This window comes from Amblyomma mixtum, chromosome 1, assembly GCF_055824585.1.
Source record: "Amblyomma mixtum isolate Tamu chromosome 1, ASM5582458v1, whole genome shotgun sequence".
Taxonomy (NCBI): Eukaryota; Metazoa; Arthropoda; class Arachnida; order Ixodida; family Ixodidae; genus Amblyomma; species Amblyomma mixtum.
In genome coordinates, this window is record NC_143012.1 from 37,182,193 (window position 1) to 37,209,167 (window position 26,975).

The 26,975-nt window shown below is 46.5% G+C and overlaps 1 protein-coding gene across 5 annotated transcripts in view; it reads right to left on the reverse strand.

Moving 5' to 3' along the window:
• The window catches only part of LOC149366037 (1-phosphatidylinositol 4,5-bisphosphate phosphodiesterase delta-1-like), a 106,077-nt gene that overhangs the window by 26,869 nt on the left and 52,233 nt on the right, over nt 1-26,975 (reverse strand). The window contains exon 1 of one of the 5 annotated variants that reach the window (XM_089547844.1): nt 21,451-22,038. The exons of the other annotated variants lie outside the window; for them this stretch is intronic. Within the exon in view, the coding sequence (XP_089403970.1) occupies nt 21,451-21,502 (52 nt within the window). The 5' untranslated portion in view covers nt 21,503-22,038. Of the gene's footprint in view, nt 1-21,450; nt 22,039-26,975 lie in introns of those variants that run through there. 5 annotated transcript variants of the gene reach the window in all.

The following is a 26,975-nucleotide window of genomic DNA, read 5'->3' on the forward strand; positions in this document are numbered from 1 at the left end:
CTTTCATTTCTTTCTTCACTTCTTATGTTAACGCATCTTGCACTGAGGGCGTCTGAGAAATCCAGTATCTCCGAGTGATGCACACAGAGCAGATTGCTAGCGCAGCAATTTCAGAGAGTAAACAAAAAGATTCGTTTTAGTGAGCGGCAAAATCGTTGCCACTAATGCTTAAGGTGTCCCATAAAAAGTCCAGTCCTTGGCAATCCATTTTCCTCTGTTGTGCTGTGCTGTGTTTTGCTTTGCCAGCGGTATAATCGTAGACAGAGTTTGTCCCGTCCAAAGCTCCATTCTGTTGCCGACACACGTTACATTGGGCAGTAAAAAAAATAAAGAAAACAAAAATTCCCAGCCCGCAGTCGAACACGTACGTGACACATAAAAAAATCATCGCTTCTTTAGCCGCTCGTTGTTAATCCTGGTGAGCTTCACGGAGATGAGAGCTGCTGCGCGGCATTACACGAATACGAACAAAAAAAAAAAGAAAAGTTACGGAAACGGGAAAGGAAAAAGGCAGTCAACAACACTGGGTAGACGTTGTTGGAGGAAAAAAAAAACTAGGAGGGAGTGTCACGTCATAATTTTGAAGCCTAGTCATAAAACATATAATGGAAAGCATCATGTGAAACAGGCCCTCACGTGACAAGGCAACGGTAGTTCTCAGCCGGATTTCGGTTTCGTTCTTTTGTTGTGTGGCGCTGCGCTTCTGCGCTACACCGGAGCACGGACGTTCACTAAAAATGGCTGAGGCTTAACTTGGGTAAGCCTGGAGAATGCGAAGCATCATCGTGTCGCGTAATTTGGAGGCGCACAACCACAGCGACGGCGCGAGGTGGGCCCCCGTTTCTCCACTGTCGTGACGTCATCGTGTCACGTGGTGTGACGTCATGTATCACGTGATTTGGAGGCGCACAACCACAGCGACGGCGCGAGGTGGGCCCCCGTTTCTCCACTGTCGTGACGTCATCGTGTCACGTGGTGTGACGTCATGTATCACGTGATTTGGAGGCGCACAACCACAGCGACGGCGCGAGGTGGGCCCCCGTTTCTCCACTGCCGTGACGTCATCGTGTCACGTGGTGTGGCATCATCGTGTCACGTGATTTGGAGGCGCACAACCACAGCGACGGCGCGAGGTGGGCCCCTGTTTCTCCACTGTCGTGACGTCATCGTGTCACGTGGTGTGACGTCAGGTATCACGTGATTTGGAGGCGCACAACCACAGCGACGGCGCAAGGTGGGCCCCCGTTTCTCTACTGTCGTGACGTCATCGTGTCACGTGGTGTGACGTCATGTATCACGTGATTTGGAGGCGCATAACCACGGTGAAGGGCTGAAGTGGTAGCTAAAGTAGTATGCTTCGCATAAAAGCACCGCTGGTTGGCAGTCTGGTAACTGGTTAATTTCACGTGTTAGCTTTGACGATTTTGAACCTTTAAATCCTAACGAGCACTGCCGACGCCTCATAGAAGAAATAAATATGTTAATAAATGAATGAAAGGTTACTAAAAGAGTGAACTATTTCACGGTGCCAATTTGCACTTGGATGACTTGTTCTGTGCTTGATGTGATAAAGCAACGCGAGTATTGGCATACCAAAATGAAACAGAACAGGGGCAGTGATTATTACGCAGCTCAATATAGAACTCACAGGAATAAAGCCCTTGCGTTGATGCGTCGACAGAAAAGACATTATTATCACTTAAAAATTAATGCTAATGCTAGCAATACCAAGAAACTATGGGGAATTCTAAATTGTATCATTCAGCCAGCAGGAGTAAAAAGGGTACTACCCTCAAAAGATTTGTCCGCGAGTGCATCACACATGACAGATGAATTTAACAGGCATTTTTGCTCCATAGCTCAGAATGTGATCCCCAAAGCGCAAAGCGGGGAGCCCCTTTTTCTTCCTCCATGGCAGGAATCCAGCTTCAGATATGATGACATAACCTGTCATGAACTTATATCAGTGGGTAGGCAACTGGAGACCGGAAAAGCGCGCGGACTAGATGGAATTCCTGTGTCGTTATTGAAAAACAATATTGAAGTTCTAGCGCCTACTTTGGTTTCTTTGTTTAATAAGTCCTTTTATAGCGCCACATATCCGGATGCACTGAAGGTAGCAAAAGTAGTCCCGGTATACAAAAATGGAAACCCTGATAATCTAAGCAATTACCGACCAATTTCTGTCTTAAGTTGTTTTAACACACTTTTCGAGAAACTGCTTGCCAAACGTATCAAGAACTTTTTGAAGAAGTATGCCATTCTTAGCACTGATCAACATGGCTTTCAAGAGTCAAGATCTACTACTACTGCAATCTTATCCCTATCCGAAGTCGTAAATGACGCACTTAACACAAATTTTGTAGCAGTAGGCGTGTTCCTAGACATAAAAAAGCTTTCGATACCGTGGATCATGATATTCTGTCCAAAAAACTTGAAAGACTTGGTTTTAGAGGTTTGGCGTTGCAGTTCCTTAGAAGTTATTTATCCGATCGTTCCCAACGGGTCCAAATTGACGACAATGTTTCAGATTTGCTAACAGTGCCCATGGGACCTGGGACCTATTCTTTTTTCTCTTTACGTGAATGACCTTCCTGTATATGCAGAGAAATCACAAGTCATCATGTATGCAGACGACACCGCTATGGTAGTTACTGCCAAATCTATAGAGGATGGTATAACCGTGCTTAATAAAGAGCTTTAATGCATTAAAACCTGGTTCCAATCTAACCGTCTATCCCTGAACACTGAAAAAACGAAATATATTACTTTCAAATCACCGCATAAGTCTGCGTGCATGTCACCCTGCAGCTTGCATATTGGAGCTGATGAGTTGCAGCAAGTTGACGCAATCACATACTTGGGAGTGATTGTGGATAAAGATTTCAACTGGCACCAGCACATTGATGCCCTGTGTGAAAAACTGTCGTACTCTTGTTATACATTAGCGAAAGCATCTAAATATTTTCAGACTAATACGCTAAAAACATTATATTTCAGTTTGTTTCAGTCGTAGCTAACATACTGTATTGAGGCCTGGGGCCTTACGTATCCATCGTATATTGAACCCGTGGTAAGGCTGCAAAAAAGGGCTCTTAGAATGATCAATTTTGTTGCACCTAGAACTCCATCACTGCCTTTATTTAAACAAAATAACATTATGCCACTAACTAACCTAAGAAACTATCGTTTAGCAATTTTTGTAAAAAATGTTATCTGCAACCCTAGCACCTTTCCTTTAGTTTCATATAAGACTCCACCGTCCAGTTCTCGCTCAGCCGCTCATGGAAAGTTCTTGCTTCCAATATCTAACAATCATTATGGTCATCGATGTCTCCGTTTTTCTGGTGTCAAAATTTGGAATGCTATCCCATGGTCAGTCATATCTTCACCTAATACATTTAGAGCACTGAAGAATTTTTTTCTTCAAACAGAAGCGTCTCAGTGAAGCGACACTATATGCGTCTGTGGCGTGGCATAATACTACTAATCTATTGAACGTGGCAATCTGAATGTAGAATGACATTTATTTTTTATTTATTTATATGAATGTCATACGATAGTGTTTCAGTCTGTATTTTGTATTGTATTTTGCATTGCAATTGTTTCATTGTACACCGACAAATGTGTATGTTTTTTTTTCCTCCTGAATCGTCAGTAGACTTATTTGTATTCATTTTGGGATCCACGACTAGCCTCTGGCTAAGGATCCTTGAGTGTCTTCATGTAATGAAATGTGTACTTTGAGATAAAAAGAAAGAAAGAAAGAAAGAAAGAAAGAAAGAACTGTGGAGGGCCTATTTCCCAAGAGTCAGTGCGCAAAAGGGCCCTCCGCAGCGGCGTCAGAGGAGGTTGGCTTGCAGAGGCTGAGCGCGTGACGTCATGCCCCCCCTCCCCTTAGTTTTTTTTTTTTTCCTCCATGACGTTGTTGCCCGGAGCTGGCCGCGACCGCTGCAGCATATATGAGGCAGTGACCTTCGAATCGCGGCAGAGAGTGCCACGGTGCCATTAACCCCGGTAAAGAGCCTCCGAAGACACATGTGCGAAAAGGTTACAGGTATCCGAGCTACGACAGTGCTAAACGCGTATAGAAGAAATGTGAGCCGATCGAGTGCTGTTCGTTCAGCTGCAAGGATTCACGATTCTGTCAGCACACTGTACGTCCAGCGTTTGCAGAAATCTTCCTTTCCGTCAGGTCTACCGACGACAGTGCGTTCATGGTTTCGGAGATGCGAAACGAGTTACTGGGTACTTGTAAAAAAAGAAAGATGGGCTGTCAGTTTGTGGTGCTGACGCTGTTAGCCGTTGAAAGAAGTGTTTCAGCGGTGGCAGCAGTTTAGTGTCTAACCCTGCGCACAGAAATCGTCGTCGACACACACATAATCACCATCACCATCGGTCGAGTTGAGTTCAGAGCACACAAAGGCCTGCCCCAATGTCCTACGATTAATCCCATGTGCACCGACCACAACCACGATATTCCAGCAGATCTGCTACACTCGCGGCTCCACAGAAGTATATGCTGGCCTAGATTGCGCTTTCTATCCCGCATAGACCATCGCTTGTCAATTGCGCTCCACATAATATATTGCCCATATTCAATCCCTATCTCCTATTTCAGCTAAATTGTCCTTAACTGGCATTTATTTACTAACACACGTTGCCACATTTGTGTTCCTTAATGACGCTAACTAATAGGGTTCAACTTGAATTGAGGACCACGCAGCGAGCTATAGAAAGGAAAATGATCAGTGTAACGTAAGCAACTGATATGTGTAAGCACCTCATCAGCCTGACTATGCTCACAGCTGGGCAAAGGTCTCTCTCATGTCTCTCCAATTAACGCTGTCCTTTGCGAGCTGCAGCCACCGTATCCCCGCAAACTTCTTAATCTCATCCGCCCACCTAACTTTCTGCCGTCCCCTGCTACGCTTACCTTCACAGGGAATCCACTCCGTTACCCTTAAAAACCAGCGGTTGTCTTGCCTTCGCATTACACGCCCTGCCCAAGCCCATTTCTTCCTCTTGATTTCGACTAGGATGTCATTAACCCGAGTTCGTTCTCTCATCCACTCCGCCCGCTTCCCATCTCTTAACGTTACACCTATCATTTTTCTTTCCATAGCTCGCTGCGTTGCCCTTAACATAAGCTGAACCCGGTCGTCGGCGGAGAAGGCCTGCAAGGCACTGCTCCGCTTCTTGAGAACTTCTGGCCTGCACGATAGGCTGTGACTTTAACGAACAGTGACGTTTTAGAGTCACTTCAATTTTCTGTTACTCTCCTTTCTCTTTCTTTTTTTATCCCCTCACTCCTTTCACCCCGTGTAGGGTAGCAAACCGATTATTCTTTCGGTTAACCTCGCTGCCTTTCCTCTTCTACATCCTCCTCCTCCTCTTTGTTAGCCTCCACCTTTCTGCCCCATAGGTGAGTACCGGTGAGATACAGCTGTTGTATACTTTTCTCTTGAGCAGAGGTATGCCTCAGTTGAAGGATGTCAGCAGAAATGCACACGAATAGGATCAAGATCATATGAAAAGCTGGTGTGAGGTACGAGAAAAGAAAAGACAGAGCGACACGAATCACAACTTGAAGATCGAAGGCCAGGATGAACAGTATATTGCTGACGTGTGGTTGATGTATGTTGATGTTTGCCTGTAGAAATCGTATGCTGGCGTCGTTATTCACAGTTTGTGTACACTGTATTCACTGAATGTATATTCCATTCTTATTGCCTGCAATCTGTTCATATCCGTCTTAATCTACTTAAAGTGACAAGGATACATTATACAGCTGTTTTGCGCTTATCGGGTGCGCGTAACGTTTGGGATCTTAATTGTGTACAAGTGAAATACTAATCCAAACGGTTTTTAGATTTGAGCTTTATAATGACTTTTTAAGTTTGTCATATAGCTCTTAAAATGAAAAGAAGTATTTATCTCCAGTGCTTGGTGTTTGGGCTGCGGTAACGGTCCTTAACATGTCCTACTGAATTTTTCCATTTTCGATCTCAGTTTATAAGCCCTTTTCGGTACGGGCGCAAAAGAAACACCCGGCACAATTTTACGAAACAGGACAGATGTTGACAGCGCACTTGCCTCTTGGCCTAAAGCTTTAATTATGGGAGCCCTGCGGTACTTAGCCCAGGGTCCCACGTTCTCCTGGCCCCGTCCCAGCTAGCTAATTGCTCTTGAAGGCAACCTTGCGTGCGCCTAATTGAACCCCCCCCCCCCCCCCCCCTCTCAGAGACAACACAGCGTCCCAATGGCCTCCGTCCTCTCTTACGCTTCTTTTTGTTTTTGATGTGGCTTTTATCCACCATGTGTGCGCCTGCCGTCCCGACGGGCTTTGGCGCATAAAAAAGAATAAAAGAGAGTGAGCCGGCCGTCAATGCATGTTTTCATCGGAAGTATAGAACTAAGACATCATGGAACCATTTCGCCCTGCGCTGCGGGCACCGTTTCTGCAGCAAAACTCCGTAAGTCAGCTTTCCTGCATAGCGAAAAAACCCCTTACCATGACGGCGCGTCCCGTCCTGTGAGCAGAAGTTCGGTGCAGCGCTGAAGACTATTTGTCACAGCTGCGTTTGAACTTTCCTTTCCGACTGAAACGCAGGACACAGCGCTACACCCGATTTACGTCCCCTAAACCAAGCTTGGAAGCTATGGTGAAGAGGTTTCGGTATGCAGAGAAGCTGACTTCCAGAGTTTTGCAAAAAGACAATACAGCTAGAGGCCCGTGTACTGTGCGATGTCAGTGCACGTTAAAGAATCCCAGGTCGTCGAAAGTTCCCAGAGCCCTCCAATATGGCATTCCTCATATCCAGAGTCGCTGTGGGACATTAAATCTTCATAAACCAAGCCATAAGTCAAACTAACTCTACCGCATATCTAAGATGGCCGCAGATATAGTTCCGTTTTCGCATCGCCACAGAACCTACCGTTTCGTTCGCAAAAGCGCAAGTCAACAGGTGATCATATTTAATCCGGAAACATTTCCTACACGGCGTGATTCACCGGACAAGGCAGCGCACCACTGGCACCTTAGAATCCCAACATAAAACACCCCGTGATAAACATTGGTCTCGCATTTGGCCCGTGTAGTACATAGTAGACAACGCAAGCGAACAAACACCGACAGCGGAGAACCAACGACGCGCCTACAGCGCATCCTCGCCGCACAAAAACCGACGCATGTTGTGCCCGTACTTGTGTGCGTGCGTGCGCGACAGCGCGCCGCGGAAGAGTTAGACGAAAGTGCGCATGCGCATACGGGCGCTTTTCTTTTTATGTCACATACGCGACAGGATGTGCGCGCTCTGAGCCCGTTTTCTATTGTCTGCCGCCGGGCGGCTAAAATATGTCTCTCACGAAGGGCACCACGCGACAGACAGAGAGAGAGACGAAAACATCGCACGAAGCGAGTATAGAGGAAGCGTTTAGTCGCGCCCACCATGCAGGCTGCACGCAAGCACGGGGGAACATTGTTAATTCCAAGTCGCTTAAATCGAATTGCCGGTTAATACGAACTGACCCTGTAGCTTTGTCACTTCCATGTGTATTAGGAGGACTCCGAGCGGGCTACGCTTGATTCGAACAGATATTCCGTCCTTTCGCGAGTCAGTTCGAAGATTTCGGCTTGTTGGAAACTCACACTTCTTTTGCTTGCATATTTAGGAAGACGCGGCATAAATCACGCCTAGCCCGTTCCTGTGCGTTTTATCCAACGTCTTTCTGAAATGGGCTATGAAGTATGAATTCTAAGGAGGTGTTCCAGAACACCGGAAGCGTTGGAAGTATGCATGGTGGAAAAAAAAAAAGCGCGTGAAGACGACGACAGGAAGAATAAGAACAACGACAAGCCTTAGCTCTCAATCGAAAAGGTTTTTCAAGAAAGTAGAGGTACTAATAGAAAATCATAAAAAGACTGAACAAAAAGAACAGCAAAGCAGCAATCGTCCCCAGAAAATTTTTCCAGCCGAAATCGAAAAAGAAACTTAAGCAACAAAGCTCCGTTCTTTCACAGATAATCCACTGCAGACACAAAAAACTCGGATTCTCTATCAGACAACGAAATCGAAGGTTGACTGATAGAAATTTCCTGGCGCATACGTATCTGGAAGGCTTTCGTCAGTTCACGGACTAATTGATCTCGGAGACTGAAGAGAATCCTCACTTTTGCAAACAAAGGTGCGCAATTTTTTCGCATTTTTTTTGTCATTGGCCCCGCCAGGGCCTATGTATAACGCACAAGCCTTGGAGATCAAAAAAGTCCTATTCACTTAATGAAGGGAAAAGAAATTCAACTTGCTCCACCTAATGCTTCTTCCTGTCACGCTCAAAGCGGTGCCTGTCATGCACAAAATAAAGCGGGGGAATATTAAAAACAAAACAAGAAAATTAAATGGCTATTAGATCAGCGCTAGCTGTTCTCTCTCGAGCTTTTGCATTGCTGCATTTGCTGCGCATGACTCTGTGACGAGTGCGTTTCTGCTTTGTGAGGGTTAGCGCGAGTCAAGGTTACGTGCATGGCGTGGTAGCGGGATCCCCATAGAGTGGCACCCGCTGCGGGATGTCCTTGACGAAAGCCACCGCGCCACTAGATGGGGGGGGGGGGGGGGTATGCACGGACGCTCTACAGACTCGACAACTACCGCGTTTCCGCCGGAACCTTCGCCTTAACGGCCAGCGTAGTGAAATACCCGAACTCCTTCAACCAAGGGCAACTGCGTTAAGCCAAGTGAAATAAAAATAGATATTCCAGTGACAGACAAATTTCTGGGGGGAAAACAAATAGGAAGTAAGAAAACGAAAAGCCCTCTCTTTAGCCGCGACATCTTGGCAGGCGTTTCCGAGAGCTCTCCAAGAAGCCAGCAAATCTCGCCTTTGCAATGCTCTCGGGCTGCCTTGCAGCAGCGGCTCTTAAGGCTCTGATGTTTCACAGGCTGCTCTCCATTCCTTCTTCCCTCCTTTTTTCATTTCCTTATTTACTATTTTCTTCCTTAATTTTAGCTGCTTTGTTTCTTTATTTATTGCGCCGATGAACGAAAACACCACAACCGGAAAAAAGAAAATTGCGAGGACACTTTGACAACTAAAGTGTTGAGAGGCGAAAGCCGAGGACACTATGCCGTGACGACTTCCGGTGGATGTGACGTCACACCGTTCCCGTGGCTATATCGACGTCCGCGCTATATCGACGCAATTTCGACATTTTTGCCTATAATTAATTACCTAATTAATCTACAGTCATCGAACTTGACTTCTCGGTTCATTTCTTCCTCCTCTGTTTTAAGCAACCATTGGTTTTCTTTTTTTTTATCTCCCGAGTTAAACGCGTGTGACACCCTCTGCTAACGGACGACATTATGAGCCATTAAAGGCTTTCGCCTTAAAATGTGAGAGCTACAGCGACGTCCATGACACCCTATAGGACCACTCGATTACTGGAGGCCCCCCCCCCCCCCCGACTACATCACATTCGACACATTATTGTGACCGTCAACTCCCCACTGCACACCGGATCAGCTTCTCGTCAGTCAACAGGAAACGCCGAATTTCTAGTTACTACATATAGCTGAACCTCCCTATAACAAAGTTGAAGGGGTCCAACGATTGCTTCGTTATAGCAGTAGCTTCCTTACAACCCGTACTGACCGAGCTACCAAGAATAATCGAGCTACCAAGAATAATCGTCTTTCCTTTGTTATATCCATTACTTCGTTAAAAACAGCTTCGCGATAACGAGGCTCGACTGTAATACGACACCGGCGTAAAATCCACAGCTGCAGAAAGAAGGGGCGCAGCTGCTTGTTGCAGGTCGTCGACGTAAATTCTTTGTCAGGCTCGAGTCTGGGCTAGTTGGTAAAACATGTTTCACATAAAGCGCGCAGAGAGACACGGACGAATAAGGCGCTTGTCTGTCGTATACATACGTCCAGTGTCTTTCTACGCGCTTTAGGTCTAACTCTTCCCCAGCCCCTAAGAGGTTAGAAAACGAGATAACAATCACTAAACGCAAGCAGCGTATACAGGGAAACACTGAGATAGTGCGGGGGTTATGCGTTGTTGGAAGCATCGCATGGCAGCGATTAACGCACACAGAAATTTACGCAAGCACAGCGCAACACTTGGCTACATCGCGCAGAACTGCTGTGCACGGGTTGGAGAGTCGAGACGCGAATGCCTAGATAATCACAGCTTCTCCACTCGAGTGTGGAAAAAACCGGGTGCTGTTATATTCATGAGGCCGGGAACGGCCGGCACAGGGGCACAACGCAGGCGGCGGAAGATGAAACACTCGGCAGGTTGATGAAACACTGAGGAGTGCCGCGTTTCTTCCTCTCTAGCAACAGATGTATGTGGGCGATTGTCTGCCCGGTAGTCGGAGTGGTTTGTCGGCGTGGCACGTACATACGTTATCATAACAGAAAACTGTAAGCATTCATCCGCTGCAAACAAACAAAAAAAAAAGATTCACAGGGTCACCCAATTACATTATGTGTCGGCAATGCGATAGTATCAGCAACAGTTGATGTCTTTTCCGGAAGTGACGTCACTTCCGGATCGATGGCGTACCACTTCCCTCCAGCCAATGGAAGCGCTCCCGTCTGGTGACGTCACTTCAATCCCTCCAGCCAATGGACGAATTTTACGACGACAAAGCATTATTGGCCCCATCGGGCTTCTAATGCTACAACAGTAATAAGAACATCAGCCGATTTCACCTTGGAGAAAGCGTCCTCGAGGGTTTGACTCTTCGGACTCCTTCAGAGATTTCATGCGGGAGTTCATTGCAAGTTCCCGATGGGGAAAAATGTTATGACGCGGAAGAATCGATGAAGGCTACGCGAACTTTTTTTTGTTAGAATTCACCAGAATTCGCGCCCCCTGACACAATATATTCAAATGAAATCGTCCCCGTATACAGTCGATGCTGACACCCTGCCTTATCCCCCCCCCCCCCCCCCCAACCTCTTTGCTCGCCTTTACAACATTTTCTTGATCTTGTGAATGCAATGACGTATGTAAGCATGAATTAATCTGCGGTGCATGGATAGTGTGCCGCAGAAAACTTATATTCAATATGAGGTCCCGCAGTTCTGAAGTGATTCGGTAGCTCCTGAAACCAGCGGACATAAAACATTGGCCTTGACTGCAGTGGGCGCAGTCAAGCAGACGATGATTATGATGATATACCCACGATTGTCTCCCAACTGTCGTTACGTTTTGCTTGCTGTTTTGCTTCGTTTAGTAGTACGACGCCCTTATAAAAATAGTCTATGGACAGTCTATAGGCTTCTTATTGACTCTATTGAGTTCCTGTAGATTTTGCTTTTTTTCTAATCATAGTCTATAGACAAAAGTCTACTAAAAGTGTATGGCCATGAATCTATAGATTGTCTATACACTGTCTATGGCATTTGTATTGCCTATAGACTGTTCTCTAGGATTTCTCTAAAGTCTATAGACTTTATAGACAGAAGTCTATAGACACTCTATAGACTGTCTAAAACGTCATTTGTAAGGGGCGGATTTTCATGTGCTTGTTTCTCCTAGTCCGTAACGGATCTTGAGTCTCCGTCTACATCCCGTCGCGACTTCCATCTCCCACGGTCGCCGCATGGCGGGTCTCCCGCAAGAAAATATGGCATAGACCGCTGTGTCAACACCCCGATCGACGTTCCCATTGTTGATACGTGCTTGCGAGCACACACACACAGACTCGCAGATTCGCTCCGTTCCCAGGCCAAGCAGCCGTGGCATATCAGCTGTCGCGGCGCGGCTGCGTAAAAGAGAGAGAGAGAGACACGAACTCTCCCCCCCTCTCCCCTCTCTCCTTTCCGTGTTCACCATATTCCTCCCCCTTGTCGTCTTCGTCGGTCGAGTGACCTCCTCTGCCTTGGCGCAAAGCCAATCCGCCACGCCCATGACGCGCCAGTCGCCAGCGTGGTTCTCTCTCGGCCTACGTCCAAACTCGGCGCGCAGCTCGCCACAGCTGCTTGCTTCGAATCGATAACTGCCTACCACTGGGTGCATCTGGAGACGCATGCGGTCGCTTTGGGTCTCACGAGCGTGGTCAGCCAACTTGCATCGCCGTCTCGGAATGAACTCACGCGTGCTATGTTGTGTCGTATATACACAGGGTGCTTCTCCTAAGACTTTTCATAATTTTTTAAATACAACTGCTCGAAGCTATCCAGAATCGGGCAGCTCGCTTCATAACATCGAAGTATTCGTCTCGACACAGCGTTACCAACCTAAAATAGTCTCTCGGCCTTGAACCATTAGCACTCCGCAGAAAAGCATCAATTCTTTGTCTTTTACACAAACTATACTTTAACTTCCCTGCACTAAGCCAAACTTTGTTATCTGCTCCCTTACGCTCATCTCGCCGATAGTTCAACTCCCTCAGCATTCAGCGGTTGCACGGTTTATCCAAAGCTTTCAACAAATCTTTCCTTCCCAACGCCATAGAAGAATGGAACAACCTTCCTGAAACCGTTGTCATCTAAACTGATCCCACCAGGTTTAGGCAGCTAATAACAGACCACTTGAACCAACTATATCTACTTCCCTCGCAATGCTCTGCCTGCAATTTGAACTGCTTGTGTCATTGCGACACCCTCCACAAGTGTTTTCCCACTTATTTAATTTCCGCACATTTCAATGTTTAATTTTATATACTACTCCTTTGACATATATTTTCTCTACTATTTGAATTACCTGACGTTAATTTCTCGTCAAACTTGTTATGCTTAGTTATTTTTGTTATGCTTTTTTATGTTTACATGCCTTTGTATGACCGCTTCACACCACTCCCCCCTTATGCAATGTCCCAGACGGGATCTTTAAGGGTTCAATAAATGATGATGATGAGAAGGCCGCTTTTTTTCGGCATAGCATTGTCGGAGGTGTATTACTTTAGAATACAGCTAAGACGTGCTCACTAGCAGGCTGGTTACCTAATATTGAATAATTAACTTTCTAACTATCACTGTTAGGCTCCTTAATTTTCAGACGCGTGTAACCCACCGTAAGTAATATCCATATTAGTGTTTGGAATTTCGAAAACGCGGTTACCCTCGGCGCTGCGGCCCAACAAACTTTGGAAATTTAAACGAGTTACGTGCACTGGAGAGGTTACTCTGCCTGCAAGCTTTTCAAAATCGCATGTATATTGGCGCGATGTAGCCATAATCTGTTGGGCCACAGCACCGAGGGTAACCGCGTTTTCGAAGTTTTAAAACCTGATACGGATACTGCGTACGGTGGGCTGCCTAACAGTAATTGTTGAGAGTCAGCTGTTCAATGTTAGTTAACCAGACTGCTAGTTAGCGCGTCTGAGCTGTATTCTGACGTACTACACTGCTGGCAATGCTGTGCCGAAAAAAGCAGCCTTCTAGCTCAAAACGCCTATATTTAAAAATTGCGGAAAGCCTTAGGTGAAGCACCCTGTATATACCGGGTGTCCCAGCTAAATGTAACCAAACTTTTAAAAAAGGCGAAGTGTCCTAGTTCAGTGAAGCCAACTCAGGGTTGTTCATAGTCGCGTGGCCTAGCCATGAGTATTTTTTTCGCTCTTCAAAGTTAACTAATTAGTTAATATTAATTAGCTAATTGACTTCAGGAAGAAAGTGTCAATGCAAAGGTTTTAGATCACCTCGAAAAACGGCTAGTAGTGCTGTTTCCGTCAAGTTACGATTTACGTAGCTTCATTTATTGGCCTTAAAAGAAAGTTGTCACGTGACCAGCTGCTCGCTCACTTTTCTGCCCCAATGGGCACCCAAAGTCTCATCGAGGCGAGGACTTCAGAAAAAATGGATTTTATTCTTTAAGGCGCGTCTTGGGACGTTTAAGTGGCACAGTTGTCAGGTGGAAGCTTTTTCTTATTGTGCGGGTTATGGTTAAAGGCCGGAAAAAAACTACTTTACGTAAATATTACTTTGCTGCAAATGTCTCAGTAAACTGTTTCTCAAAGCGATCTACAACTTTTGCATTGACACTTTGTTCGTCAAGTCAATAATTAAAAAGTTAGTTAATTAAGCTTAACTAATTAGTCAACCTTGAAGAACGAACAAATACTGCAGACTAGGTCACGCGACTCTAAACAACCCTCATTTGGTTTCAGACGGCTAGGACACCCCGTGTTTCTTTAAAAGCTTGGTTACATTCAGCAGGGACACCTGGTATAAGGCAACCATATGCTTGCAATAATTGCGAATCAAGGTCTGATGTTTAACTTGCAGAGGAAGTTCTGAAGGGGGAGGGGAATATTTGCACAACGCCTTTCGGGGATTCTCACCGAAATAAAAGGCAAAAACTGGAGGCAATGCGTAACTTCTTTGCAACATTTCTTCCCCCCCCCCCCCTCCAATCTTCATGTCCACTTGTGACGCGAATCAGTTTACTTTTATGCGAAGCATATTAACGTAGGTTTCGGGCCTTCGCGCGACGCCCGGCGGTGGCCACCATACCTTGAAGTGAGATCACATGATGTGACGTCACGTGATGACGTCACACCGGCTGCAGATGGGGCCTCATATCGCGCCGTCGGACGTCGCCCGGCGGAGGCCTCCACGCTTCGGTTCGCGCCGTCGCGCGCGACGCGGCGGCGGCGCCACCATCGCTGCATCACATGATATGTGACGTCACGCCAGGGATGAAGCGGCCCGCGCCCGCCGTCGCGTCAGTCTCTGTGCCCGCAACCGCGCCAGCGTCTTTGCGCCGGGCGTGTATGCGGTCAAGATGCCTCCAAACGCTAACGACGTTAATAATAAGAATGCAAAACGAAGGCTGCTTCGCATCCACTGGGCTTAACCTTGATAAGCCTCCAACTTTTTATATACTTGGGTGCCTGCATGGCCTGAGAGACCTACGCAAGCCATTGGGATTACGCAACAAAAGAGTAAACAAAACAACACAGGTAAACTGAACAAAGAACCTTATAACACGGGGTTTCACAGTAAATGACATAGCAGAAATAGCAAAACAACACTGACTAGTACGAGCCAGGAAAAAAATGTAAGTATTTTGGCGACCATGTCACGGCGAATGATGCGATTTTAAATAACGTGGTGTAAATTAATATTCTGCCCTTACAAGAACGCGATTCCACGAAAAAAGCCTTAATTCCTTGCATTGAGGGGGGGGGGGGGGAGGAGGAATGTTTAATAGCTCCTAACCGCCTCAGGCCTGCCCTGCTATGGTGTCACTGAGGTGACTGATCGGCCACATCGTTCGTTTCGCTTTTGAACACAACGCCACACTCTAAACAGAAGGGAATAAAAAGGGAGTACAACTAGAGCGCTAGAGGACCACTTACTCCCTTTTCATTCCCATACAGGCGTATTAGTGCTTAGAATACAGGGCTACTTACGTATGCGCAAGCAGCTTTGTTTCGATAGAGCCGAAAAGCAAAAGCGTTCGTCGAGCGAGATTTCAGCGAACCTTTTAATTAAACCCGGGTGGTACTAATTAACTAATTAATCTAGAGCGCCTCGACTACGTCGACAGCTCACACTGCTGCAAAAAACAAAACAAAACAAGGGATGTGAAGTCAGTAATTAAAGGACTAATCCTGTTCAAAGTCATTTTTCATGACCTCAGCCCGAGACTATAGATAGAGCGGTCTGCCCACCACAGTTTCCACAGTCATTGATTGATTGTCCTTGTTTTTCCTAGGAATGGAGAAACTAACTCTGCACGGAAGAGGTCGTTTGATGGGTTCAAAGAGGCAAAATTGATTTTTCATCTGAAAAAAAAATAATAAATAGAAAGGAGCATGCACATACGACCATATCAAACGTGACCCATTTGTCAGCTCAATCTTACTTCGCGGCCCAGCTTGGATGCCCAGTGGAGTGCTTGAGCATTACTCGTCCGGAGCTATTACATAGCTTTCGCTTTAGGGCTGCATACTACGGACCCTAAACGAGACAGCCATCCCGTCTCTGGAGGGCCTCCAATAAAGCCCCCGGCGTTTTTTTTTCATTCTTTCTTTCTTTCCCCCTCCTTTCCCGATAGCGAGCGTCCGGCATCTCCGCCGACTTTTAAGTAGGTCAGGACAAAGCGGGTTTCCTTTTTCTTTCTTGATTATTCTTTCATTCCTTCTCTCTTCAAGCGAAACAAGAGTTTGCCCCCAGGCACGCCTGTGCAAGCGTGTCTAATGCACCAGTTTTTCTTTATTCACTTTTTCTTTGCTCGTAGCTAAGCACGCGAGTGAATTAAGCGACGTGGAAGAGTAGGTGACGTAGAAGAGCACTGGAAATTAAAAAAAAAAAAAGCTGAGCGGCTTTGTTAAGCCCACCATAAGCCACTGAAGGACACCAAGCCCAGTTCCACAAATACGGATCACGAATTTTAAGCAGAATATTAAGACTCGCCTCATTGAGTCTTCGAAAGAAGCTGGCAACCAGGACTGGACCACGCTTCACGTCGATACAAGGGAGAATTTGAGAACTAAGCCGACGAACGGACGAATACCGCTGGTGCGGCTTCAAGCACAGGCCAATTTGCTGGCGAACTAAGCTTTACAAGCATGCACTGGTAATTGACCCAATTTTGGTTGGTTGGTTGGATTATGGGGTTTAACGTCCCAAAGCGACTAAGGCTATGAGAGACGCCGTAGTGGAGGGCTCCGGAAATTTCGACCACCTGGGGATCTTTAATGTGCACTGACATCGCGCAGTACACGGGCCTCTAGAATTTCTCCTCCAAAGAAATTCAACCGCCGCGGCCGGGATCGAACTCGCGTCTTTCGGGTCAGCAGCCGAGCGCCATAACCACTGAGCCACCGCGGCGGCCAATTTTGGAGACGGATGGTTTTACTCTGGTACTTTTTAGGCCCAGCATTTGCCAATATAGTTCCAACAATGGGCACATTAGCAGTGCTGCTCGGGTAATTAATTAAGCACAAGAGAGCTAAGTATACTTATGTACGCTTAAGTACTCAGTATACTTATACACAAATCAGTGAAACTACCACGGGTACTACGCAATCTCGGGAGACAAGGATAAGATGGAATTGTGGAGTTTTTTTTTTTTTCCGCTGTGCTAACGGAAATGAGTAATCCAGCCAAGATCCAATGAGACATGTACTATATTCGCAATATGGCTCGGAATAGATGCACTAATACTTTGCCCTTGATTTCGAAAGAAGTTCTCTACATGCTTCTTTACAGCTTGACATACAACGTCCGCAGTGCATTCGGGGCCATCTCGTCGCTGATGATTGCTCGAAAAAGTCTGTTACTCGGAGAAGATACTATATTAGGGGTAGGTCATTGCTGGTGTGTAGTTGCTGCTTTGCCTCATAACTAGTGCATTTTTAGGCCAGAAACGTTCTTAACTTCCGCTGGACTTAATTCGAGTAAATCCTCACTCGAAACGGCAACTATACAATTAATGACAGAAAATGTCTCGCTAGCCATGGGTAACACGATATTTGCCTGAAAAATTAAACTTTGTTTCTGTAAAGTGGATCCGTCAATTATGCGATATGAGTCCAATGTTTTCAGCAATCAGTCACTAGGAATTAGCGAACGTACTGGCAGAAACCGCTAAAGAAAACGCACAGAAAAGTCACAACTAGCACAAAAATGAGATTTCGACTGACGTAACCGGCTCAACCCTAACGATCCACTCTCAAGGACGTTACAGACTCCATCAGTAAGCGGCAGAGAAGCCAAAGGTGGAGTTTGAACATGTTCATGCCGTGTTTCTCGAAAGACACAGTGTGCTGAGCTTCGCTTGTCGTAACATAAGGGCCTTATCATTAGTTGCCCTCGCCGCACTTTATTGTTATTAATGCGAAATCATCAGATGGCTATGTCGCGTCATCAAAACTTGGCCGCACGATTGTGTCCTCCAGTAAAGATATAATGAGCAAAAGTTTGTTAGACAGTGAATGATGAGATCTTGCTGTGAAAAAATTTGGTTCATGAGTTGTAATTAATTAATTAATTAATTACACGCGAAAATTACACTTGGACGTCAAAATACTGACGGACGTCGATATATTGCAAGGACCTCAGAATAGCCACAGACGTCGATACAGTATGTGGACGTTTTGCTTTCGCATTGCTCCAATGCGGGTCGCCGCAGTCATCTCAAAGTTTTAAGTGTTATATCTATCCAGCTGACAAATGCTTCATTCCTCACAAGATGGCTTCCACTGGAGATGGGTGCGTTCCGCTTCCGTCAATTGTTCTCTGTCCTCGAATACCATTTTGCTTGATTCGTTTTCTGCTCAACTGGAAGAATTTCCGAGGCTGCCCGTACGAATTCCTACCAAGTTCAGTTTAGAACTCGAACTGACTTTATTGCCACATCGTGAGTCAATATCTTTATACGCTAATATAGGCTAATATGAAGACAGACTGGGCTCTGTGTTCGTGTTCAGGACCAGCGACTGTCAGTGCATAACAAGGATGGAATAAAATTACTAGGTCCTGTATAATCAAAAGCAGGCCCATGCACTATCTGCACGAAAGTTAAGGACAAAGGCTGCCACAAAACTAATCGAACACTGTTTTATATTACGCGGTTCTACAGAGAATGGCTTTCGAGGCGAAATGTCCGACTTCATAACAAGTACACAGTAGAGGCCAGGCAGATGGATTTCTTTACAGTACAAACTTGAACTAGAGACAGGAGAAAAGTCCCACAACTGAGAGACAAAATTCGTGTCGAAGTATTGCTGAGCGCTTTGAGGCTGCCCTCCCAACGACCCGTTCACTGTTCAGTGTAACAAACAGAAATATGTTAAACAGAATTCAGCGCAAAAAAAAAAAAAAAACGGACAAGAGACGAAGTAAGGGACACAGAGACGTTCACGAGCGCTCGTGAACGTCTATGTGTCCCTTACTTCGTCCCTTGTCCGTTTTTTTTTTTTTTGCGCTGAATTCTGTTTAACATGCTTCACCAACTAGCCGGGCAGCTTGCTCTCCTGAAACAGAAATATGTAATGGAAAAAATCCGATACTCGTGTTCGACCGAACGCAGTGTAATGAAACCGCGTTCGACAAAGCACATAAATTGTCAAGGGCGCAATCGAATGACGCTCTCAACACATCAGAATCCCAGATTACTGTACCCCGTGATTACGCAAAACGACTATCGTTACAACTTCACTTTAACTGGTTCGTCGAAATACTTCACTTTGGCAAGGAAAAGTAATCCGTAGGGAGTACATGTTGGCTTCTATGTTGTTCTACCTTTTTTTCGTTGCTTTCTAATACCCAGCAATTCTGGACAAAAGCATTTTTCAACGGGAAAGAGTTCATGAACACAAATTTTTCATATATTCTAAAATTTCACCATAACAATCAATATGTCCGCAGATCTCCTGTCGGCAGGCTCGCATTTTTTGTTTGTTCTTTTTGCTATTAACGTTCTTGCTATCGTCAAAAGCGTTCCCCAAAGGATTTCTATGGCAGTCTTAAGTACTCGATGCGAGCAATGGAAACACTACAGGTTTATCGTTAATTGAGGTTTAACGTCCCAAGGCGACTCAGGCTATGAGGGACGCCGTAGTGGAGGGCTCCGGAAATTTCGACCACCTGGGGTTCTTTAACGCGCACTGACTTCGCACAGTACACGGGCCTCTAGAATTTCGCCTCCATCGAAATTCGACCGCCTCGGCCGGGATCGAACCCGCGCCTTTCGGGCCAGCAGCCGAGCGCTGTAACCACTGAGCCACCACGGCGGCAGGAAATACTACAGAAGAAAGATTTTGCTACTTATCACAAGAATTGATCGTTATTTTCAATATTTCCATATCAGTAACTTACATTTCTCAAATATTCAAAATTTTTGTTCAAGAATGTTGGGCATGTTAAAGCAAAAAAAAAAAAGGGGGGGGGGGGCGACGCTAAAATGCAGCCATGAAATTCCCGTCACGCATACCAGCGGAGAACCCCCGTCAGCACGAAGCAGAACGAAACAGAGCCCCCGGTCTCCTGCCGTTGTCTTTTTTCTTTTTTTTCCACGATGAAGCCAACCAACCGTCGGTCTCATGTCCGAGGTCTCTCTTTATCACCCGCGACGCGTATAAGGAGGGTCCCCAATCTCTGGAATCTCAGGCACGCGGAGTGGCAAGTTGCGACAGAAACCAGCCTTCAATAACAACGCTCTGAGCGACAATCAAACTTGTTCTGTATCTTTTTATTTATTGCTTTTTTTTTTCTTCGAGCCGAGTCAAAGTGGGGCACGATCGAAGATCGCTAACACAACCCCCCGTTCGTTTCCGACGCGGAGATTTATAGGCTGGCAATGACCCTCTTATTAAAGGTACACGGATAATGACGAGAGAGCCTTACTGGACGCCGGCTTATACGTATGTTCCTTGCTTCAGTTTCTTTCAATATATAGGTCAAGTACTGCGGTTGTTTGTTGCTTTCCAAGCGCTGGCCGACAATATAGTCGCACGCCTTCTCAGACAGATCCAATTTCCTGCGCTTACTCCCCTAAAAAAAAAAAAAAACCAGTACGGCATCAAATCTGTTGCTTTACATGTTCTTGCCTACGAGGACGGCTCGCTAACGTTCAGCATCGATGGCTGCGCACGAAAAGAACAGAGACAACGCGTTTTACAACGACCGTGGAATCGGATATCCAGCCACCCTTATTCGACGCTCTCGTCGCTTACGTAATTCCAGGAAATAACGGCAACCGCTTCCTACAGCCGTTCCTTTAGACAACCTGGGAACATCGATCAGAGTTACTTCATGGAAAGCCGGACTCAGCAGCAACACCGCTGTTTCAACGCTTCCTCAAAGACACAGACTTACCCGGAAATCATGCGATTCCTATCTCCCCACCGCACGTACACGCACAAAAACAAACCCGCCATTACCCGGCCAAGCTGTTCCAGCTGTGACGAAACCCAACACATCAAACGAGGACCCCGGCCCCGAGCTTCGCCAGATTGCGTAACGCTAACACGTGCGCCTCTCAAAACACGCGAGCCCGCCAGCCTCATCCACCCCCTCCCCCATCCATACGGAGCATGGGAGTGGCAGGTGGCAACAACGACAACAACGGGAGAGGGTGAAAGCGCGATCGGCAGACACGCACCGAGCTTCACAACGGCTGCGGAGGGCTAGTTGGTGCGACATTTAAGTATGTGAAAAGCTCTTGAGCTACTCCCGAAAGTACAGTAAATAGCGACATCAGGAAGCGACGAAGCCGATACACTAAAGTTCAACTAGTTCTTAGACTGAACCGCCACTAGCAAAAACGTAGAACCGCAATCAGCAAAAGCCAGTTTCACTTCAATGTGTGTACTAGTTGCGCATCAGTACGTATACTTGGTCGCTACATTATGTCGCCGTTTACCGTTCGGTTTCGAGCAACGAAACAACTTCATCGCGCTTTTATAAAACGCAACAAGCGCAGAGAAGACGGAAATAGTGATCGCCGAGTAGTAAAATGCCTCTGCATCACTCGTACCTGCTTCAAGCTCGGGTTGTCCCTCACGGAACCGTCGGAAGGCGTTCAGCATCTTCGGCGACTGCTGTTTCTTCGCCTTCGCACAGAGGCGTCGACTGAACGTTCACGCACACAAAATGATCAGGACGCAGTAATGACAGTGCGATAAGGCAGAGACGAATCAGTGGATGAGGGGAGCGGGATATCGAGTGAGAGACACACTCGCACACAATCACAATCGCTCGGCGGTCGGAGTAACGTCCGCGATGAGCAGAAGACAACGCATTTCCAGATGCGAGATGGGGGGAGTAGGACTTCGTCGTCGTCGTCCAGGTTCGCTTATTTTCCTCGCTCGCTCTTTCGTTAAGGTGTCGGCGCTAACGCGCACACTAGCACGTCGCGAGAACGCCAAGCCGTGCCGTTTATAGCGTCTTCTCCGACTGGTCTGACGCGCACAAACCGAAAGCAGCGCGGGTCCGGAGTCGCGCTGCGCACGTGAATAGCAGCGACAACGCTAGCAACGCCGCCGAGCCTGGCGCTAGCGCAGTGGTGGCTGGTGTTGGCGCGCCGTGAAAAGCAAAACAACAGAGCCAAAGAAAACTCGGTCAACCGGGGCGCCATCTCGCGACGGCGTGGTGCGAGAGGAGAGACGGCGAAGAGAGAGTGAGAGGAGTCCGGAGGGTGAGGGGGAAAGTAGGCTCTCCTGTCCCACTCCCAGCTGTTTTCTTTTGTCGTAACGCCTTCGGATCGACGCTGTCCGCTGCCGCGTTGAAAGGTTCGCCAATACAAGATGTCCTCAGCGGGAAGAGTTCGGGAGAGAGTGTGAGGTCTGGGAGCAAGAAGGAACGTAGTAACGAAGGAAAGAGGAGGCTTGGAGTAGTCGCCAAGGGGGAGAATACAAGAGGAGCGGCCGGTCAGAAAACGAGAAATAGCGAGCAAAAAAAACAATTCAGAAAAGTGGTTTAGCTTGCGCGTCGGCGCCAGAAGAGAGAGAGAGAGATTCTGGGAGATGGGAGTCGGGGCGCCAAGGCCATGCGAATGATGCGGCGTGCGTCTGCCCCGGTAGTGGCTCCCGGGGAGTCGGTTCGACGGGAGCGAATCTGGCCGCATTTCCTGAACGAAGCGTCGGTTTGTTTTCCGCGGGAGCACTTTCGCTGTGAGTGCATCGTGCCAGGAAATATTGACGCCGTAGTTGGAAAGAGGCTGGCGGCGTCTCAATAAAGCTATGCGTATACACGGCACAACGCGTGTTATTGTTGTAGGCCATCGATCGCGGTCCTGATTAAATACTGCCCCGGACTTGTTGGGGAACTTGAGTGACGGTGCATACTTCAATCTAGACGAGGGTGTCTACGATGCGTAGATGCACACTAAGAACCCTAGGGTAGCGCCGAGGCTAGGACCCTATCTCCCAGAGAGTAACGAAAGATAAGCGATACAATGACAAGATATAGATACTAGAAACGTGCTTCGTCTTTCATGTGCTTGAGCCATCCTCTGCGTTTTCCAGAGTCCTTTATACTATTACTAACAGTGGTGAGGATGAGAACTTGTCTGCAACCTTTGGAGCTTGGACATCAGGGGACGCCTCGATTACCACCTCATGATGTGGGTACGCACTTGGCTGCGGATGCAACGGGTCTGTCACCTCAATGTTTAAGCTGTACAGACTGCTATTGAGTGATTACAGAAGTTTGAAACTGGGCGTACAGAAAATACATGAGAAGAGCAAAGGGCACAGCATTCATCTTGTGAGACCACTTGCTGCACTCAGTAAACCCCGCAATGGACACAAAACTTTCGCACCGAGTGCAACGTTTATCTATTCCCAATAGGAACTGGAACTCCTTTGAACATCCGCCGGACATCCTAAATATCCGCCGGACATCCATGGGAGTTTTAATGTCTATTGGTGTACTCGGTCTGCTCGTATATGCATGCATCCTGTGCCAATCGCTCAGTGATGAAAATCTTCACTGATATTTATTTTCGCATTCAAGGTTGACGCCTCGTGTCGTTGAATTGCGTAGTTCTCACAGTGTACAGTGCATGGCTCATTCGTTGACCATTTCACGTCCAAGTAATGAGGGCCAGTGCTAGCGACAATTTCTCGCTTCGGGGGCGGTGGGGCGCTCAACCCTTCGCCGTTAATGCGCCCCTGACGAGTTGCTGGCAGCTAGAACCTGGGTAGGAGTGGAGCTGCACACATCTAGTATTACGGTGTGCTCGATCCGATAAACAAACAAATGAATATCGCATTAGGCATTTTTTTTTCTGGAGCCTTAAATTAGCAGCAGTGTCAACCGCCTTAACACTTATGTACCTAGCGTCCACCGCGCATGACCCCCCCCCCCCCCCCCTTTTTTTTTTTGCGCAGTAACTCTTAAAGTTTACACTGCAAAAGTTCCGCTCACTGACGTGAGCTCAAGCGGTTCTAAACATTTCCTATGCAACCGCTGTGTGCGTTTAGAAATAGCCGCCAGTATTCTTTAAATGCAGTAAGCAGATTCGATTTTTGACCACATTGTGATTCCGCCAGAACAACAAATACAGTTTTTGCACTTCCATCACAAAACTACAGCGCACGATGGGAAAGGTGAATGTCAGAATTCTGAATCTTTACCATACGTAACAGGCAGCGATTTTGCCTAGTATCCCACATGGTAAGACGGCTCAAAAGTCGGCGCTAAGAAAAATATTTCCATCAATGGAAGGATGATCATGAATCCTAGGTGAATTAAACACTTCGTATAAAAATAGTTTAATTTCTTTAAATTCCCGAAGTTTTGGCGTAAATGGGTTAATTTTCACCCATTTCTCGAACAGCCGTATAGGTGAATTCACATGTGGCTCTGTCATCATTCCAATCACCCTCATTTGTGCTTCTTAATGCTGGCCATGTTCCACTAGACGAAAAGAGAAAGTCTTCAATCCCTATCTTTTTTTTCCAAACTTGGTATTAACCCCGAAAACAATCTTAAATAAAGATTCCTCACGACCCTACCGCCATAAACACTTTCTTACAATAACCTGTATTTGCACGAACTAACATGAACAAATTCTCATTTTTCTCACGCACGATTTCAGAGTGGAACGCCCTACAGATTAACTCACCGTTTATATCGCCCACCACGTCAAGTGTGGTACATCTAACTTGATTTGTTTTTATGCGAAGCATACTACTTTAGCTACCACTTCAGCCCTTCACCGGGGTTATGCGCCTCCAAATCACGTGATACATGACGTCACACCACGTGACACGATGACGTCACGACAGTAGAGAAACGGGGGCCCACCTCGCGCCGTCGCTGTGGTTGTGCGCCTCCAAATCACGTGATACATGACGTCACACCACGTGACACGATGACGTCACGACAGTGGAGAAACGGGGGCCCACCTCGCGCCGTCGCTGTGGTTGTGCGCCTCCAAATCACGTGATACATGACGTCACACCACGTGACACGATGACGTCACGACAGTGGAGAAACGGGGGCCCACCTCGCGCCGTCGATGTGGTTGTGCGCCTCCAAATTACGCGACACGATGATGCTTCGCATTCTCCAGGCTTAACCAAGTTAAGCCTCAGCCATTTTTTCACTGTGCTATTGTGTGAAGTCTTCCTTTTGTTTCACTGTATGCCTTATCTGTATTGCACTCACCTCTCCTGCTTGGGCATGGCATGCCTGCAGTACTTGTCAAATCAATAAAATAAAAACAAAGATTGTCCCAGAAATGTCGAAAATTTCCACAAATAGAGTAAAACTATGGGCTCAACGACAGCTCATCAAGCGCTAAAATGTGCGCTCTGAACAGAAAGGAGTTAACAATGGGAGTAAAGTTGTCCTCCAGCGCACACCCGTTGATAAAAGGGTGTATGCGCTAAAGGACATTACTCCCTTCGTACTCTGATCCCTATCGAAAAAAACAGAAAATTTTCTGTTATCACAACACATTTTACTGTAGTATTATGAGACATGACAACAGAAATTCTTGTAGTAACAACAGCATTTTCTGTAGTATTGTGTAGTGTCCCGTCGTAATGACAGAGCCAGTACTGATCCAACTGCAGACAACTTCGCAATACAACAGAAATATCTGTCGTAACGACAGGACGACAGAAATTTCTGTTGTATTGCGGGACCGGTTGTGTCGCATTTTTTGACTGGGATATGTAGGTACATTCGTGTTTAGCGACAGAATTGCCGGCTTGGAATGGAGGGTGAGGGAACTGTGGTGTGCCGCCGGCTAGTGTAACAGCCGAGCGCCGAGTAATGTGAACGGGCGGACGCGCCCTTTTCTGTTCTCAGCCACCCGTCTGGAGGGTCGTTCTTGTCCGCGCTCGTCGGACACTCACGACAGGAACGTTACTGCTCTCGTTCTTTTCCTTTTATTTTCTGCCTGCCGTGATCTTGCATAAAAAAAAGGAAATTACCATAAAGCCGACGAAATCTCATCCGATTAGTTGGCGAGCTCATCTCGCGCAAGTAGTACGGGAGGATAACGGACAAATCCCGGGAGATCTGAAGCGGATCAGTCGGATTACGAAGCCGTACCACGACGACCATTAGCCGATTAGCTGCGACAGAAGAAGAACGGCAGATTGGGCGAGTTGGTATTCCTTCATAATTTTTCAACAGGGCTTCAGAACCAGGGCAGGCAACGAGAAGGAACACACACACGGCCCTGAACATGTCCATCAATTCTTGACAAAAGCATTTTTCAGAGGGAGTTTACCCGTCGGAAAGAGCAACAAAAAATTGTCTATCGTCACAACATATTTCCTGTAATATTTTTACCACGATCTTGTAGCAACAATAGAATTTTGAGTTGTAAAACTACAACACAACTACAGACTTCAGAAAAGTACTGCAGAAAAAAACTGCACCACAACAAAATATAAAACAAAGCAACAGAAAAATCTACCATTATGACAGAGCTACATTTTGTAGTATTTTTGACACCGTTCTGTCGTTTTTTTAAATATATTTTTAATATATTGCAGTACTGTACTATAGCAATCAATATATTCACAGATCTCCCACCGGCAGGCTTGAATTTTTTTTCTATTAACGGCTTTTCTATCGTCAAAAGTGCTCTCGACTGGTTTTCTATCAAAGTCTTAACTGCTCGATGCGAGCGATGGACACACTTTAAAAGAAAGATTTTGCTACGCGTCAGAAGAATGGATCATCTTCAGTATTTCCATAACAGTGCCTTACAATATTCCAATATTCAAAATTTTCGCCCAAGTATGCTGGACATGCTCATGACAGTAAGGACAAGTTCTGACAGCTGAACTTCTGATCAGCGCCGTGTGTGTGTCCCCGCTAATTATGTGTCCTGTTTCTGAAACTGTGTTGAAAAATGAAAAAAAAAGTTATCAATAAATCTGGCAGCGTTGTGTTACTTCTTAATATCTCTTATGCAGGTTTGGAGGGCGTATTACGAAAGCATACGCAACAGTGGTTTGTCACGCAGTTTTCCACTTTCCTCATCGCCGCTTGACCGACCTTGCACCGAAAAGCTATACTTGCGGATGGGACGGT